Raw genomic sequence first — 19,330 nt, 5'->3', positions numbered from 1 at the left:
GAAAAAATAAAATTGCAAGAATATGATTAAGATCGTGCTAAGGTGGTTTCTTTGTTTTCGTCTCAAAAACAGAAAGGAAATTGACTTGAAAAGAAGAGTGTCCTTTTTTTCTTTATTTGTCTTTTATATAACCACCATAGCCAGCAACTCTAGAGTTTCTCTAGTCTCCATTACTATAATTACTACTCTCTCTCTTAAACCCCCTTTCAAAGTGCCCCTTATGTTTATGTTGAGTGTTACCCAGATCTGAATTTGTAAGTTGTTGAATCTTGTGCCCCATTTCATCTGCTTCATGGTTTCTTGTTAAATCAAAAATCCCTTTTTCATTCTGGTACATTTTTCTCTTAGTTTTTTGTATTTTTGCTGACCCTTTTATTTTATTTTTTTTGTAATTCTTGAGTTGGTGCATTTATCTTTTATGGGCAAAATTGTTATTGGGTATTCATGCTTATGATCAGAATTAAGTTGAAAATTGAAGACATTTAGCTTTAGTTGGTGCAGTTATGTAGAACTGCTTTGCTGCCATTATTCTGAGTTTGATGGTTTCTATCTAAATTCCCTTTTGACTCTGGTACTTTTTCTCTGTGTTATTTTTTCGACCCGTTCAATTATTGATGTTTAGGTTTGGCTCTTGCACTTTGTTTGTATACTTGGTCAAAGTTATCATAGGAGGTTTGGTTGTATTTGGTACATTTGAGGAGAAATGATAGCTGCATGTTTCAGCTCCAGTTGTCTCTAGTTAAATCCTTTTTGATTCTGGTACTTATATCCTTGTTTTCTTGTTGGACCAACAACATACCCACTTTAATCTCACTTTGTGGGTTTTGGGGAGGGTAGAGTGTAGCGTACCTCTACCCCAAAGGTAGAAAGGTTATTTCCGATAGACAGTCCAAAGAAGTCCAGAAAAAGAAATAACACAAGTACAAGAAATATTAGTTGTAACAAAAACAACAGATAGTAACATGATAATAACTACAACAAAATAGTATGATAGTCGACGTACAAGAAACAACAGGAGCAATACTACAACTACGAGTATGGATGGTTAACAAGACTACACACGGCTACCTACTAACCTTCTACCCTAATCCGTGTTTTCTTGTTGGACTATTTCATCTTTTTTTGAAGCTTTAGGTTTCGTTTTGTACTTAAGTTGATGTATTTTCTTGATGATACTTGCAGTTAATTTTTTCTTTGTAAAAGTAATTTGAGCATTACAGATATTTTAGCTGTATAGTTGCATTGGAGGAGAAATGCTGATGTTGGGAAGGATTTGTTTTTTTTTTTTGCTGATTCCAGTGGTTATCATGTGGGATTCTTGAACTGATTGGTAGTGGTTTAAATTAGAATCTGGAGTTTCAGGTGAGAATTTATGAAATGAAAATTTCTGTCTTTTATGCAGTAAAAAGAGCTTTACTTGGGGTGAGGGTTTTCTTTGGTGCCCACAATGACTAAACCGAGGCAGCAGTTTCAAGCAGAAGATGTGTTGTCGACATCGCCAACTGCAGTGCGCTCAAGAGAATGGGAAGGACCATCTAGGTGGACTGAGTACTTGGGTCCTGATATTTCTTCAACAATAGGTCCTAAGGCTTCTAGAAATGGTAGCTCTGACGGTAGTGCCCATAGCTCTAGCGGGTCAACTAATAAAGGCTTGAACATGCAATGGGTAAACCAACTCACTCAAGTAGCTGAAGGGCTGATGGCAAAAATGTATAGGTTTAATCAGATATTAGATTATCCTGATGTCACTGGACATGCATTCTCTGAAGCATTTTGGAAGTCTGGTGTGTTTCCAAATCATCCAAAAATCTGTATTTTACTATCAAAGAAGTTTCCGGAGCACCACAGCAAGTTACAATTAGAAAGAGTAAGAAAATATTACCCTCTTTTTATAGATTGCAGTTTGTTTTTTCCTGATGGAAAGTATATTCTTTTGTTTGTGTGATATATGCCGTGAATGTTACTGTAGATTGACAAATTTGCTTTGGATGCCATGAATGATGGTGCTGAAGTCCATCTGCAAAGCTTGGAACCATGGATTCAAGTAAGTTGGCTTGGCTCTTTTTCTTCTTCTTTCTTTCCTCTCCATATTCTAGTGCTTCATATGATGCTTTTTGAGGCAGTGTAGCTGCATTTTTTCCGATGATACTAAAACTACAAAACGTATTAAAGTATTTCTGAAGCATCAAATTTATTTGGTTAGGACTGAATCTTAAGGTATATTTTAGTTATCTGATAGGATAAGTTAAGAACGACATTCAACTATGATTAAATAACAAGGACAGTTTAATGTACATATAGTAAATGCCAGGTACTTTCTAGCGAATAGTTTTTGAGCAGCATTAAGATGTTCTATTTGTTTTCAAGAAGTATTGGTTAGACATAGTAAGGAGCCATTAGTGACCTACATTTCTCAGGGAAAAGAGTTGATTTCAACAGAATTGCTTTTCCATTAACCAGTGGATGACCGACTTACCAGCCCTTGTTCATCTTGCATAATTCATAATAAGTTTGTAACTGATACTTGCATGAAAATAATAGTGTAAAAAGGGAGTGGGAGAGGTATATTGGTGTGTCAATTTACCAGTAGTAATATATCTTGCTCTTCTACTTCTAAAATTGCTTAAGTGATGAAAGGCTTGGGATGCATCATAACTATGAAGCCAAAAGTGTTGAGAGATCAAATACAAGAAAAGATAGTGTTAAGGGTCAAATTTTATTATCAATTTTGAGATTAGGTGCACAAATGTTCTAGGTTATCACGTTTTTGGTGTTTTCTTCTACCATAGTTTTGGTACTTGTTTATTGAAAAAAGGATTATATCGTTATCAAAGTATATGCACTTAATCAAACTTACTCGTCTTGATCAGCTGCTTCTTGACCTGATGGCATTTCGAGAACACGCCTTGCGTCTAATATTGGATCTAAGCAGTACAGTGATTACCTTGTTGGTGAGTGATGATATCAGCTTTTTATCTCCAACTAAAGTTTGTTATCACAAACAATGTTGGTCTTTGATTCAGCACAAGAGAGGAATTTTATAGCTTAACTTACTCTTTTCAAATAAAAAAGGACTGTTATAGCCTAAATAATTTCTGTCTTGACTAATAGGTAATGCTGAATCTTCTTATAACGATATCGTATGTGATATATTTAAATGTTTCTTTTGCTGCAGCCTCACCAGAACTCTCTCATACTGCATGCATTTATGGACCTTTTTTGTGCTTTTGTTCGTGTAAATATATTTTCAGAAAAGGCAAGTACACAAACAATTCTCTATCTATTATTTTCTGCTCTTTATATTGTTGAGTTGACACTATTATGCCGTGTTATATATAGTGTATAATGCCTTCGTAAACTGTTCTTCTCTTTATCGTCCACCACAGATACCAAGGAAAATGATGTTGCAAACATACAATTTGCTTCATGCCATGGCAAGAAATGATAGGGACTGCGATTTCTATCACAGGTCAGACTTCTGATATACGGTTATTCTCATTTCTCTTAATTTTTTTCTTTCTCCTTTTGTGTGTGTGGGGTGGGATTGGTATCTTTAGCTTCATTTTAATAACTTCGTTATTTCTCTTTCTTTGACCCGTAAATTATTTGTGTTACATCGCGAGGAATTAGGCTCTTTAGCTTCAGTTTAAATAACTTCAAAATTTCTGTTTCTTTGACCCCTTAAAGTAATTGTGTTACATGGCGAGTAATTGGGGTCTTAAGCTTCAATTTAACCAACTTCAGATTTCTCTTTCTTTGACCCCTTAAAGTAATTTGTGTTACATGAATCTAATATATAGTTTACATTTTGATATACTGCTTATTCTTTTCAATGTCACCATTTTCCCCACATGATGTACAACGTGAAGTTGTTTGGACAAGTTGTCATGGTTAGTAGAAATGGAAGGAGCCGCTAGATGTTACACAAATGTCTTCCCTGACGAAAAGGTGGCTCTTATAACTTGGTTATCAGTATCATCTATGGGGTTCTTTTAAGTTAGGACATCAACCATGTGAAGTCAATGAGTTATACTTGATAACTGCAATGGAAAGTTTAGTCTTTATGGCGAGACTCTTTCCAACGATGACTTTCCATTTACTTTGAGCAATTGAGGGTGGATACAGCGAGCCAAATTTTGTAGATCCTCTTCTTTTATTTTTATTTTTTTTATGAAGTAAGATGTTCCATTAATATTTGGAACCTCTTCTTTTCTAACATATATTTGATCCATTTAGTAAAGCCTTGTTTTTCTGGTAAATAGCCCGTGATGGAAGGACAAAGGAGTACTCATCTTTTCCAGAAAACAGTATTTTTAATTAATTTATCATAATATCAAAAGTTTGGAATGGTGATTTAGCTGGTGGAAAGAAGAATAAGATACATCTAGCTTTATGATATATGGTAATGTCTTGGTGGGCTGTAGTTTCTCATGTTGGCGTCAGAGGGCTCCGGGAAATTATGTCGCCCCTTGAGAAAGCATGATGCCGTGATCAGATCTAGAAGTTTATCATGATGGCAGGTTTGTGTGACGCCCATGACGGAGGGCAGTCTGATGAGGTTTGATTAAGGAGAAGGATTGACAGGCTTGTAGGTTAGCAAGCTTTTGAAGAAGGGGGTGTATATGCCACCTTAGGCAAATCTCCTTAGGCAAATCTCATATTGGTAAGGGAGGGGAAAGTGAAGTCTTATATAAGAATATCACAAGTCACATGGTACACGGGTTTTGGACTTGATGTGGCGTAGTTCAAGAGACAAATCCTCGTGGTTTGTTGGGCCAAAGACAAAATGTGCTATGGGATTGGGCTGCGACAAATATGGTATCGGAGCCGAACCCCTGCAGTATGATGGTGGGGTTACCCTCAACGAGGATGCTGAGTCCCTAATGTGGTTCCATGTGACGACCAGGAAAAAGGGAGTGCTTAAGAGAGCAGGTTAAAGAGAATGACGTACAGAGTGCTAGCTTCTGAAAAAGGGGTGCATAAAACACCTTAGGCAAATCCAACATTGGAAGAGAGAGGAGAGTAGTGCTGTATGAGACAGCATAAGCTCAAATGGTGCGCATGTGTTTTGACTCGATGTGATAATTCCATGGAACAATTTTGTGAGGTTTGTTGGGACAAAGCAGACAATACATATCATATGAAACCAAAATGCACTGAAGGGTGATGTCTCCACAACAATCTTTTACTAGCTCCACGCTTACTTGTTCGGCAACTAGTTGACATATCTGCCACGCTTTTGGGAAAGACCCACTGGATATTAAAGGATGGAAGAGGTGCCCAGGTTTGAGGAGCTTGAGGCGCTTCTGCATTGGCTGTGGAGGTACAATTAAGAACACGATGCTTGTGCGCAGTAAGTCTCCATTATATCCTCATTTGGTTCATGGAAACATATCAGAAATTTATGAGTTGAGTTCCGAACATTTTATGGGATTGGGACTAGGGATTGGGAGCTAGTCGGAGTGTTGGATTCTGGTAGGATGCAAGGATTGGGCATACACCTCTGAGGGAGGAACTTTCAGTCTTTTCAGTTTGCACAAAATTCACCCACCCAGTGCCGAAATAGCAACTGGAATGTCAACTTCAGAGCTGGTGGATTGGGAACATAGATCGTCTGATCCTACTAATTAGCAAGTTGGGTGAGAAGGAATGGGTAGGAGATGGGGCAGACATAGAGATGGCACAGTGGAAGCTTTAGGAATGTATACTGTGAAATATGGCTACAGAATGCTCTCCGAGATGACAGTAAAGTTACATTGTTATTCATGGCAAATGCTACGAAAACTGAAGTCCCTTCTAGAGTTGCATATTTTGGGTGGACTGCCCTTCATGAAGCATGCCTAAATATAACTTGATGGAAGGAGTTTTCTTAGTTGTAACATATGCTATGTGTGAAAAGCAATTGGAAATTGTTAACCATTTGTTTTTGCATTGTGCTTTGACAACAGAGATGTAGTGCATGTTTTAAATCTTTTTGGGGCTCAAAAAGGTGATGCCTACAATTCTGAGAGAAACATTTTTAGTTGGAAGTGCTGAAAAGCACAAAGGAACATCTGAAAAATCTGAAATGTTATTTCACATCAACCAATCCCCTCACAAAAAAGAGAGGGAAAAAAGATCTGGATTGCCATACCTTTATGTGTTTTATGGGTTAAATGGAGAAAACCAACAAGAGATTCTTTAAAGGAAGTGAAAAGCCTCTACACGGATTGACATATGCTTGTCGACATTGTATTTATGGTGTAACTTAAATGTTGTACATGACATAGATAACCTGATAATTTTTGTCAGTTCCCTATATTCAATTATGACGAGACATTCTATATTTTTGTATATGCTAACCACTGTACTCTGAATGGAAGTGATTATATGTAAAAAAGAAATATAAGAAGTTCCGCTGATTTCCTTCTTGTTTTCCTTTTCCAGGTTAATCCAGTTTGTTGATTCCTACGATCCACCCTTGAAGGGTCTGCATGAAGACCTTAATTTTGTCAGCCCTCGTATTGGAGAGGTCTTTAATCCTGAATACCACAATCTTGTAGAAGTTAAATTGTTCATTTACAATGTCAAAGGATTTCTTGTGTCTAACTTGCGGTACTACTGCTCATTTATGGGATACAAAAGAAAAAAGAACCTTTGTAACGGCTTCTTGTAATTAACTACCATGGGATGAAATCCAGTCAAAAATTAATTAAACAAGAATAAGTGGAACACAAAATCTTCCAATTTTCAGTTACAGGAAAACTAAACCAGATCTCAGCCAATGAACTCTTACTAATTAACAGAAGACAAAATCCCAGCTTACAATTGTCTTTTTGCTCATTTCTTTGAAGCTTCTTATCCACATCAATCATCTAATTGCTAAAGATTATTCCTCACCCTTATTCATACTACATCGTTTCGTTCCCTAAATAAATAATTTAGCGCTCTACTAAATTAAGGGGAATGGTGCTGCACTTAATTATTTCTATGAATTTTTGTTGTTACAAATGATGTTTGCATTAAATTTTGGTTACATACTACAGGTTCATTAAAGTCTCCCTATTGAACTTCACTTGCCTCAAGCATGAATAGTAAGCACTAACTTTATCTGAGGTCTCGCTCTGAAGGTCTTTTTGTTCTTTTCAGGTTTTAGAGGCTGTTGGTCCCATTATATTCTTATCAACTGACACACGAAAGCTGAGGAATGAGGGTTTCTTAAGTCCTTTCCATCCCCGATACCCTGATATACTGACAAATTCAGCTCATCCAATGGTGGGTATCTTCTATCACTTTATATTCAGACACTGCAACTTGTTGTCTCATGAACATATATGACACTCAGAACATTTTTTTTTGTAGAAATGATGTGCAGATTTCACAGTTCCATTCACATTTTGTGATCCTTTTCTTATTTGCAGAGAGCCCAAGACCTAGCAAATGTTACATCATATCGGGAATGGGTGTTATTTGGTTATCTTGTCTGTCCTGATGAGCTTCTCAGGGTCACCAGCATCGATATTGCCTCGGTACCTTCCAAAGACAACTGTTTTATGTTTTGTATGTACCTGTTGAAGCTCAGACTGCTGATAATATCAAAGAACATAATAAAGAAAAGAGTGCATTTTCTAGCTAAGATATGGACAAGATGTTGCGTCTCTTGAAGGATTTAACCATATTTTTTTAAAACTGGTGATGTATTTTAAATAAAAAATGAAGAACTTAAATGGTGCATTAATCTGCTGCATTGTTGCAATATTGATTTTGGCTTTTGGGTAAATGCTGTCCCATATGTATTGGCCAATGCTTATGAGCTGGTAAATGTATTTTTGCAGTGTTATGTCTTATATCTATTACCTTACTCATGCATAAGCAACTAGCTGTCTGCTTCTGATCAGTGTGGTCTTTTCTTTGACATTTTGAAGGCGGTTGCATGTTATCCATAATTAAACCTAGCTAGTAAGTGTCTTAACCTTTATTTTGTTTTATTCCTTGCAGATTGTACTCAAGGAAAATCTAGTCCTTCCTCTGTTCAGGGATGAGGTGGGTTATTTGCAGAGTTGCTGGTTATCTATGTCAGTAGTGTAAACATGCTTTCATCTGGACTGATTTAACATAATTGCATGGTTAAACCTCAGTATATATTGCTTCATGAGGATTATCAGTTATACGTCTTACCACGGATACTGGAGTCAAAGAAGATGGCAAAATCTGGACGGACGAAACAAAAAGAAGCGGATCTAGAGTATAGTGTAGCCAAACAGGTTGAAAAAATGATAAGGTACTGAGTTGTGATTGGATACTAAAACAATAGGTTTGTCTTATGCTTTTTATTGTTAAGTGCAATTTATAATATTGCTTAAATAGTGAATATGCCTGAACTTTATAAACAAGCGACATGACTTTGATTGTCTGGATTAAGCAAAACAGTGGACTAGGTATGTGAAAAAGCAAGTGATGTTGTAGGAAAGATAAGGAAGGATAGCCTAGCGGGAAGGTCCTCTACCTCCAACCATGAGTTTGCTGGTTCGAGCTACCAAGGGAGCAAAGTAGAAAAATCCACTATTTTCAGATTCAAAAAGAATCCACTGTTGGGGCTCTTGGTAATTGAGTTTTGAGGTGGGGGTGGGTTTGAGGCTTACCATATAAGTGATCTTATAGGAAAAGAAATGCTTTAACTTTCTATGCAGTAAAAAGCGTCATTGATTGCGAGAGATCAGATCTGTGACACAACTTGAAATTGAAGAAAAGGCTTGTCAAAATTAGAAAAAAAAAAGTTAGTGACTAATGCTGCTTCTGTATATCAGCATTGATGTAAATTTCCCATGGCAGTGAAAACAGAAAGCGCATTTGGAGTTTGAAAGTTTCTCTGGTAGTCAATTGTGATATACCGATAAAAAATCCCTATAGGAAGGGACAGTTTTAAGTGATGCGCTTTCTGTTTTCACTGCCATGGGAAATTTACATCAATGCTGATATACAGAAGCAGCATTAGTCACTAGAAGGGACAGTTTTAAGTGATGTGCTATGATGCTTTAAACATGTACTTTTACTGACGTAGTCCAAGCTATTCAAGTATTCTAATTTATACTTGCATGATTACGGGGATTATAAAGTAGACATTGCTGAATCTCTGATACTGCATTTTCCTAAAACTAAGTTCAAGGGAACTTTGAAATGGTAACTAAGCTCAGTTATACACTTACAGAAGGCAATCAATATTCAGATTTTCTGGCAAGACCTTTTAGTTTCTCTTCCTGCAGAAATCACTCTGACATAAATAGTACATTCAGTCAACTTTTTGCAGTTCTCTGCAGGGGCGAACTCACGTGCAGTTCAGGGGGTCCCCCTTCGTTAAAAAATTACACTGTATATATAAGATAATTTTTTTAATTTATATGTATATATTTAACATTGAACCCCCTGAGCATAAGCCAAAGGACTAGCTCAGTGGCAAATGGGGTTCAATATTTCGCCTTAGCTTGTCTCAGCTCGTAGGTTCGAATCCGAATAAGCACATTTTTTTCTGATTAGCGTGTTTAATTTTTTTTGAACCCTCTTCATAAAATTCCTGGGTCCGCAACTGGTTCTCTGGTATATATTTACTTTGGTAATTGTAGGTGTTGGGGCCTAAAATCACACCAAGAAATAAGTTAGAATGCACACTAAAGAATCATGTTTAGTGACGACACCAAATGACAATCACCATCATCTTTTTTATTTACTTGTTTTCCTGGATGACTTTATCTTTGCACTGTCTGGTGTCCTGTTTTGCTTTCTTTATGCTTGTCTTAGATCAATGCACCCTGGTTTCATTGATAACTATTTAATCATCCAACTCTTTTGCCTTTGCTTCCCTTCTTAATTTATGGATTAACCTAAAGCTTAGGTCAATTACTGCCTTGAGAAATTAGCAGATTGTTACGATGTTTCCTTCATGTTTATTGAGGGAGAGCCATTGAATTTACTCAGTAACTTTTTAATGATTGTAGTGAAGTGCATGACCAAGCATTATTTTCCTCTGATGCCATACATCGTGAAAGAAGGATATTCTTAAAACAGGAGATCGGAAGAATGGTACTTTTTTTCTCTGACCAGCCCAGCTTGTTGGCACCTAATATTCAGGTATGTTGTGCCATAAATTACACTTCTCTTTGTGTTTCAAATTCAGTTTGCTGGCGTGCCTTCCCTTTGCCTGTCCACCCACCACCACCCCAACCCTGTTCTTTACCAGCCTTACTTTTCTTTTTTCAAGGCCAAATTTGAGATCACCTGCCACCAACCATGCTTCATCTTCTACACAATTTACTAATATGGAACCTTATTTCCTACATGGCTCATTTTGTTAGTTCATTGATTGTTTAGGTCATGCATATAGGTAACTGTATGTTTATGCTTGTATATTTGGCTTATATAGCATGCATGTCTGTAAAATGAGAATTTTGTTTATGATGAAATCACATTTCTCTATCCTATTATGTTGTGCTCGAATGACAATTGTATTAGTTGCACAATTATAGATGTGCTTATGTAGCCAAATTATGATACTCTCTAAAATCATTTCTGAATGCTTCCACAGATGGTATATTCGGCCTTGGCCTTCGCTCAAAGTGAGGTACTATGGTATTTCCAACATGTAGGAATATCTTCATCAAAGTCAAGAGCTGCTAGAATGGTTCCAGTAGAAATTGTAAGAGATCTTCATCATATCGACATTTTGTGCATAAAACTGATACGTTATTATGCAGTGAAGACTTTGACTGTTAGCTCTTGATGTGTTTGATCTTTCTTTAATGTCGATGCAGGATCCAAGTGATCCAACCATTGGCTTCTTGTTGGATGGAATGGATCGCCTTTGTTGCCTAGTGCGCAAGTATATTGCTGGTTAGGTTTATTTTTGCTTTTAATTTTATATGATCATAGGTAAATTATATTGTTTGGATTGGCTTCTATTAACTGAATATAAAGCAGCAGACTCCTCCCTGCTATAGTTTTTAAAAAGTGAGAAATGAGACGATGAACTCCATGTAACTTGTCAGCTAATGGAAGTTGACTAAAATGTGAAGGTTTTTGTATAGAACTGTGAACTATGGAACTGAGTGAAATGATGTGCATCAGATATGTTACCTTAGCTTTATCTAGGTCAGAATCCGTTAATGGAATTAGCGTGTATAGTTAAGGCATTCTGAACACGAGCTCATTCTAATTTGTGCATGTCATGCTTACTTATCTAGGTAGTGTATATACACAAATCACTACACTATTTTCGTTGCTAGAATTTCATGGTTTAATAATTGCCTCCGCTGCACTAAGCTATCTTTTCTTTCTGTAATATTACAACTTCGAAATTAAATCTCATGGAATACTTTATAGTTTATTAATGTTAGTTGTCGTTTCTAGTAATAAAGTTTTCAGTAGTACTTTCTGCATTGAAGAATCTAACAATGCTTTATCTTTTATTCATTGATTTTGCTATAACATTGTCTATTAATCTCTTTCTGGTAGCTAAGCTGCAAAACCTTTTATTGCTTCTCAGCTATTAGAGGATATGCCTTATCATATCTATCATCCTGTGCTGGTAGAATTCGATTTTTGTTGGGTACCCCTGGCATGGTGGCTCTTGACCTGGATGCTACTCTGAAAGGACTTTTCCAGAAGATAGTTCAACATCTTGAGAATATACCCAAGCCACAGGGTGAAAATATTTCTGCCATCACATGTGATTTATCGGTAAGCAGCTCATCAGATTTGAAATTTTTTCTTGCAGTCTTCTGTTTGATCATTCAACAACGGCTAGTTTATAGTTCAATTCTTCAATTTTGAAGAACTATGGGTCGCAACTTCAACAGTTTTGACTTCAGATGGGATTTATTCTGCATTATTCCCTTGTCTGAAAAAGAAATTTCCGTTTTTTTACTAAGCTCTTAGTGAGTTAAGCTAATGTATACAGTGTGAACATTCCTAAATAAAGCACGTACGAGTTAATGCATGTTTTATTTTTCATTTTTATGCAGCCATCATTTTATTTACTCTGTTTCTGTCTCTGGCTTTTCTTCTGACAGCAAAACATGTTTTTGTCTATCAGGAGTTGCGCAAAGATTGGTTATCTATATTGATGGTTGTTACTTCTGCTCGTTCTTCTATAAACATCCGACATTTGGAAAAAGCTACAGTGTCTACTGGAAAGGAAGGCCTATTATCGGAAGGAAATTCTGCATACAACTGGTCCAGGTTCTTACTTTTTACCTTGGAGAGTGTGGCTCAAATTTAGGTTAATTGCATGATATTTCTCAACTATGAAGTCATTTTTTCTTATGTTGTGACCTTAACATTATATCTTCCAAATGAACATGTGGTGTGGATGGTAAGTTTGGCCTTGATCTTGTTTACTAGTGTCTAGGAGAATGACAATATAACAAACATATTATTAGGCTACTCATTTTTTAAATTGACTTGTTCAAAAGCTAATTTCATTTGTCATCTTGTCCTTTTATTTTGATGGTGAATTTCTGGATACTGTAGTAGTTTATCATATCTAAATTCCAAAAGTACTCGGCAACAAGGAACTAATTTTCTTTCACTTTTAGAATCAACGACTTCTTTTCTGCATTTTCGTCTTTACTTGTTACCAAAACTTGGCATAAGGAACTCATTTTCTTTTACTTTCAGATTTGATGACTCTTTTTCTGCATTTTCATCTTGACTTGTGATCAAAACTTGAAAAGAAGTTCTTTCCCTTTGTAAAATCGTCTTGAATATGGATACAGACGGCACACTTTTTTAGATGACATATGTGCATTATTGTGCAATACCTGTGTTAAATGACTTTTTCCTGTGTCAGGGCAGGTGTGTTGATGAGCTTGAATACCTGTTATCTAAATATGGGAGTCTAAAAAAGCTTTACTTCTATCACCAACACCTTACAACAGTAAGTTTTGCAAAAGAGATTGAAGAACTTATGCTGTTCACTGACTTTTTTATTCCATAAATTTTGGAGTCTTGGTGAATATCTCTTGTCGGTCCATCTGCACTCTTTGACTTTGCTCCTTCTCCCTCTTTTCTTCAAGCGCTTCTGAGTCTTTGCCTTAAAACATATAATATTTCAGAGTTTACCGATCAAAAGAGAGTTACTTCCTGCGTAAGTTCTTGCCATTGGGAATTTGTGTTTTATTTTGATTTTCAACTGTATTACAGGTTTTCCGTAATACCATGTTTGGTCCAGAAGGTCGTCCACAGCATTGCTGTGCATGGCTTGGTGTCGCCAGTAGTTTTCCCGAATGCGCTTCTTCAATAGTCCCCGAAGAGGTATTATGGTAATTTGAATTTTTAAAGTGCTTGTAAATGTTTACTCAACTCACTGGGGCATGATTGGTTTAATCAGAAGAATTACATTCACATGTATTTAATACTTCTAATTTTTTTGTGGGTTAACCATGACCTTATTTTATCATAGATATCTTTCGACTTTCTGGTCTTGCTGTTTTAAATTACGTTCACTTTCTTCATACATGATTCTAATGATATCAAATTGTTGGAGGTGAGTGAAGGAGTTTAGATTCAGGCTAACCTTCTGTAACCTAACGTTTCTGCTCAACCTCTTCAACCTAATACAACAACTACGTCTCTGTCCCTCTTCAACCCAATACATTGAGCCTTAATTCTCGAACCTGCCATTAACATCTAATGGTAGATGGCATTCTTAGCATGTGTTTAAGAAGTTAATTTGATGAAGATCGAAAGAGGAGGAGGAAAAGCTAGGAGAATTTTAATAAGTGTTAAGTGGTTAGAGTGCCCATTCTCAAAGTAAGTGTTTGAGTGAACATGTCGATCCTTGAAGAGATCACTAATGCTCATGAATGTCCTGAGTTATTTACTGCCCACGACTTCTCTGGATACTCCCAGGTCTTATTTCGAGCATCATCAATGTGTTCATTTTCATGTATGGATGGTAAGGGATTATGACGTTCAGGGTTCTAAACTGGCCTATGGTCTAAGAGACTTTCAGGTGATAGCTACTCTTAGTGGCCCTCTTCTGTAACATCATTAATAGTTTTGGTTGTTCTCTCTCAACTATCATTCGTGATGGGTCTCTTTCTTCGCTTGGAAAGTGATACCGGAGCATAATTGTACTGTACCTTGCTTATATGTGGGAGTGATCTTTTGTAGTTTCAGTTGTCTTTTCTTCTGCCATAACTTTTTTCTGTTTAATAATGACTCAGGGAATACAAAAGATTGTTCTGTGCCGTCATTTTACATTATATAGTAATATACAATTCTTGACTTGTTAAATGTCTATCTGAAATGTTTTTGAGTTGAAGAGACACCAATTTGATAGCTACTTTGCTGATTGCAGGTAACTAAAATTGGTCGTGATGCGGTTCTCTATGTTGAATCCCTAATTGAATCTATCATGGGAGGTCTGGAAGGGTTGATAAATATTCTTGACTCTGAAGGGGGATTTGGCTCTTTAGAGTTGCAGGTTAGTATCCTTTATCATGTTCTCAACACATGGAAACACTGCTGATTTTATGTTTTCCAGACTAATTCAAGTGAAATATCAGCTTTTTCCAGAGCAGGCGGCACATCTCATGAATTTGACTTCCAGAATTTCTACTCCTGCGGCGAAGTCCCCAAGAGCCATGTCGGGCTATCATTTACCAGGCTATGAGAGCTACCCTGAAAATGATAATTCCATAAAAATGTGAGCCATATTAATCTTACATTAGATTACCCAATGATCTATCACATAATTTTGCTCACTTGACTTCCTTGTACTTTGTAATGACAGGTTAGAAGCTGCAATGCAGAGGTTGACCAACCTTTGCTCAGTTTTAAATGATATGGAGCCTATATGTGTTCTAAACCACGTTTTTGTTCTGAGGGAGGTAAGAAGCCACTCATCATTCCGCCTTGAAATGATTATCTGAGACACCTGGATCATTGTTCTCTCTTTACTCCCTCCGTTTCATTGGTCATGTTGTCTAAGAAAAAAAGGAAGACTTTCGGAACTTCTGGTTTTAAACATGCCACTACACTTTCTGTTGGTTATAAAATCATGTCATTAATGATAAAATGGGAAGTTTAAAGTCAATTATTTAAAATATAGGAAGCTGACATTTTTCTGGAACAAACTACAAAGGGAATAGGGCCACATGAATCAACATGTTTTATTTTGTCAATGCTGATTGCCCTGATTTTGTGGGAAATGGTGCATGTAGACTTGATCCTATTAATTGCACTCTGTATTACATATTTGGAGGGCTTCCCTTGTTGACTAGTCTTTTCCTGTTTCCTAATGTGAGTCAAATCAAATTATTTATTGTGTTGAGGCTGAGGTCTCATATTTGGCTTCTTAATATAATGTTGCTTGATTAAGAAGGATTAATTGGCCTTCCCTTCTGGCTCAGCCTTATTACTTGACCCCACGAGTTGACAACTTTACTTCTTATTAAAACGTAAATAAAATGCTAAGCAACAATTTTAAGTTTTTATGTTCTATATGTTTCTTGAAAAAGGTCAGGTAAGTTTATATATCCATGAGGAAATCATCGTGATTAATAAACTGAGCCCAAGTATACTTGATTCAGGTTATCTTTATTAACCCTCTGTAAAATATCTATAATGCAGTACATGAGAGAATGTATCCTTGGGAACTTCAGGAGGAGACTGCTTGCTGTTCTGAAAACTGATAATGATCTTCAGCGTCCTACTGTATTGGAATCATTGATACGCAGACATACAGCTATTGTCCATCTAGCAGAACAACACATTAGCATGGACCTGACTCAAGGTATCCGGGAGATATTACTTACGGAGACATTCTGTGGTCCAGTTTCATCTTTACACTTGTTTGAGAAAGCTGCAGAGCAGCATACAGGATCAGCCACTGAAACGGTATGTAACTGGTATATTGAAAACGTGGTCAAGGATGTATCGGGTGCAGGTATCCTCTTTGCGCCCCGGCACAGATGCTTCAAGAGCACGAGGCCAGTTGGCGGATATTTTGCTGAGTCAGTGACAGATCTCAGGGAACTGAAAGCATTTGTCCGTGTTTTTGGTGGTTATGGAGTTGACAGGTTAGACAGAATGATGAAAGAGCACACAGCTGCACTCTTGAACTGTATTGACACATCATTACGGGCAAACCGAGATAATCTGGAGGCTGTTGCTGGAAGCATGCATTGTGGTGACCGAATAGATAGAGACACAAATATCAAGCAAATTGTTGATTTGGACACTATGGTTGGGTTCTGTATTCAGGCTGGACAGGCTGTTGCTTTTGACCGCCTTCTTGCAGAAGCTGGTACAGCTGTGCTTGAAGAAGGTGCTCCATTGATACATTCATTACTGACTGCAGCTGCTAAGCATTTACCTGATGAAATACCTGAGAAAAAGGAGATTAGAAGGTTGAAAAGAGTAGCAAACAATTTTAATATAGCTAGTGACCATGACGCTGAGTGGGTCAGATCCATACTAGAAGAGGTTGGAGGTGCAAATGATGCTTCCTGGAGCTTGTTGCCTTATTTGTTTGCCACTCTAATGACATCAAATATATGGAATAGTAGCGGCTTTAATGTTGACACTGGGGGCTTCAGCAACAACATCTATTGCTTGGCAAGGTTCGTTCTTGCTTAAAATCTCGTTTGTGTTAAGTAATGAGAAAGTCTTTGCTCCTTGTTGGTTTTTTTAAAAGATGGGGCTGCAAAAAAAGGGGGTTAAAAATGACTCTCAATGGATTGAATAGCTTTCAACTGCTTTCAATAATTTATCAAGTATTGAGGGGCTTTAAATAGCCAACATAAAATACATAATCTATATAATTTGAAATTTAAAACAATCTGAAATATCTCAACAAACTAATCTATCTAATAAAAAATTAAAATTCAAATTATCCTAAACTTAAGCAACTTATTAGTTACTGCAGTAACTAAAGTAAATTTCAACACTCCTCTATCTTTAGACAGATTTTCTGTGATGCTGGTTTCTTTCTTTTCTCCTTTTGCTGTGCATCCTTAACCCCCCTGGTTTCAGTCTTATGATCATGTACCTTTTGCATTTGGTTGCTTGGTTTACATTATTACTGTAAGCAGGTGGAGAATAGTTATATGCAACTGACCTTTTTCTGTTTCAAAAAGTAATTTGATTTGGGTTCTCTTGGAGTCGAGAAAGAAAAACGAAGTATAACTGTCTAAAGTCTGACATATGTGGTAAAATCTAGTTTTATGCCTATATCAAAGTTAACTAACAGTTGTTTCTTGAAAATCCATTCATGGATGGCAAGGTAGATCATCATGTGACAAGTACTGGGCAATGCAAGAGCATGCTTAAAAACCATTATTCTTCTTTTTCTGATGAAGTATGCTTAAAAATATTTCACAAGTGCGTTGTCTTTCTAATTGATCATTATTGTCTTTCTGTAATGTGGTTGGTTTTCTTTTGGCAGGTGCATTTCTGCAGTAATTGCAGGAAGTGAATTTGTTAGACTTGAAAGGGAGCATCACATGAAACAATCCTTTTCAAATGGCCATGTCGGCGAGACATTGGATCCTGAAACACACAACCAAATAACAGTTGAGACAAACATAAAATCCACAATGCAGCTCTTTGTGAAGTTCTCATCTGGAATTATTCTAGACTCTTGGAGTGAGAATACCAGGTATATTCATGTTTCTAAAGTATCTACATAAAGTTGCTCGAAAAATTCTGAATATTGGAGATACTTCCTCTGTTTCAGTTTATATATTTGTGCTGTATTGGGCAATCTTTAAGATTTTCATTTTGACTAGCTTATTACATTAGCGGAATGGTTGAAAACTTAGTTTGATAAAGAATACAAAACTTTGAGTAAATGTGAAGTTGGATAAAAATGGACTGGTGCCAAACATTTGGAACGTCCCAAAATAGTTAGTCATTTAAATTGAAATCTAGAGAGTGAATTATGTTTCATGTGGTGGACACAACGAGTTTACTTACCTCATAGTTTTCTTGCTATTGCTATTAAACTACAACGGCAGTCCTTCGATTACATCTTTTTTGTTCACTCCAGTATTAGAAACACATGCTGATTTAATCATATCGATGGCCTGAACAAAAATTGAAAAATGAATCGATGGCTAATTTAGTCGTCCCACACCTCCATTGGTAATTTATTGGCCATTGGTTAAAACTAGATTTTCTGTTTTGGCTAAATTTGAGGAGCACAAAAGAGACAACCCTATATTAATTGCCAATTGATCATGTAACCTCAGACACTAAGATGGGTAGATCTCTAATCTGTTTTATAATGTTAAATAATCTGAAAAGCGTGTATACATCTTCTGCGCAGGTCTCATCTTGTGTCGAAGCTCATTTTCCTGGACCAGTTTTGTGAGATCTCCCCTTACCTACCAAGAAGCACGCTGGATGCGTATGTTCCTTACTCCATTATCCGCTCAATATACAGCCAGTACTATGGAAGTTCATCTCCTGCGCCACTGGCATTACTTAGTGATTCACCTCGTCATTCACCAGCTGTATCTCTGGCACATTCATCCCCTGCAATGAGGCAGCATCGCAGTGATTCCACTCCTCAGTCAAATTCTAATGAATCAGGTTATTTCAAGCCATCCTCAAGCCATGCCCAGGATCACCTATATGATACAGAAAGTGGAAGCATTGAAAATAAGCCTCGGAACATTAGGTGTTCTGGACCGTTGGAATACAGTGCAACTCGCAAATTAAAACACGTGGAAAGCTCAACATCAGCAAGCACAGGTCCCAGTCCATTGCCAAGGTTTGCAATGTCTAGGTCTGGTCCTATATCTTACAAGTGACAAAATACTGAACTTTTGAAATATGTAAATTTCTTTCTCTCTGTCTATTATTAGTCAGTAGTGGACTGTCTACGATGTTCATACAAATTTTGGTGTATCTAAACATAAAATTCCTCTATTTATTCCTCGACGGTTAGATCTACATGAGAGACAAATCATCAGGCTGTGAGAAGCTAATTTTGAAATTTCTCAATTGGCATTTGTTGTGTGATGAACTTGGAGAGACATCACTAAATAATGTAATCCCAGTCCTTCCCATGTAGCCCTACTCGAGTTCTATGTTTCAGTCGTTGCACGAGTCTTTGCCTTGGCACAATTACCTTCCTCGACTATTACGACATCAATACACCCAGTGAAATCTCACAAGAGAAGTCTACGTTTCTCGACTATTAAAGGGCAGTCCGGTGCACTAAAGCTCCCGCTATGCGCGGGGTCCGGGGAAGGGTCTGACCACAAGGGTATATTGTACGCAGCCTTACTTTGCATTTCTGTCAGAGGCTATTTTCAAGGATTGAACTCGTGACCTCCTGATCACATGA

The 19,330-nt window shown here is 36.9% G+C and overlaps 1 protein-coding gene across 3 annotated transcripts; it reads left to right on the top strand.

The window, feature by feature from the left end:
* Window positions 1-27: 27 nt before the first annotated feature.
* LOC129872166 (protein NAP1) lies at window positions 28-18,933 on the top strand. Of its 3 annotated transcripts, none has more exons than XM_055947050.1 (24): window positions 28-42; window positions 1,403-1,867; window positions 1,970-2,044; window positions 2,871-2,951; window positions 3,176-3,256; window positions 3,387-3,469; window positions 6,427-6,511; window positions 7,129-7,254; window positions 7,401-7,508; window positions 7,978-8,022; window positions 8,118-8,260; window positions 9,972-10,104; window positions 10,559-10,669; window positions 10,785-10,863; window positions 11,516-11,709; window positions 12,065-12,210; window positions 12,826-12,907; window positions 13,174-13,284; window positions 14,333-14,458; window positions 14,541-14,680; window positions 14,768-14,864; window positions 15,607-16,598; window positions 17,423-17,635; window positions 18,305-18,933. In XM_055947050.1, the coding sequence occupies exons 2-24, from the start codon at window positions 1,448-1,450 to the stop codon at window positions 18,789-18,791; spliced, it is 4,158 nt and encodes a 1,385-aa protein (XP_055803025.1). In that variant the 5' UTR covers window positions 28-42; window positions 1,403-1,447; the 3' UTR covers window positions 18,792-18,933. The 3 variants fall into 3 exon arrangements, with proteins under 3 accessions (XP_055803025.1, XP_055803023.1, XP_055803024.1); XM_055947048.1 differs by lacking the exon at window positions 28-42 and adding an exon at window positions 54-254; XM_055947049.1 differs by lacking the exon at window positions 28-42 and adding an exon at window positions 54-331.
* The last annotated feature ends 397 nt before the right edge of the window (window positions 18,934-19,330 follow it).

This window comes from Solanum dulcamara, chromosome 11 (assembly GCF_947179165.1).
Source record: "Solanum dulcamara chromosome 11, daSolDulc1.2, whole genome shotgun sequence".
NCBI classification, from domain to species: Eukaryota; Viridiplantae; Streptophyta; class Magnoliopsida; order Solanales; family Solanaceae; genus Solanum; species Solanum dulcamara.
This window is presented reverse-complemented; position numbering and strand designations above follow the sequence as displayed.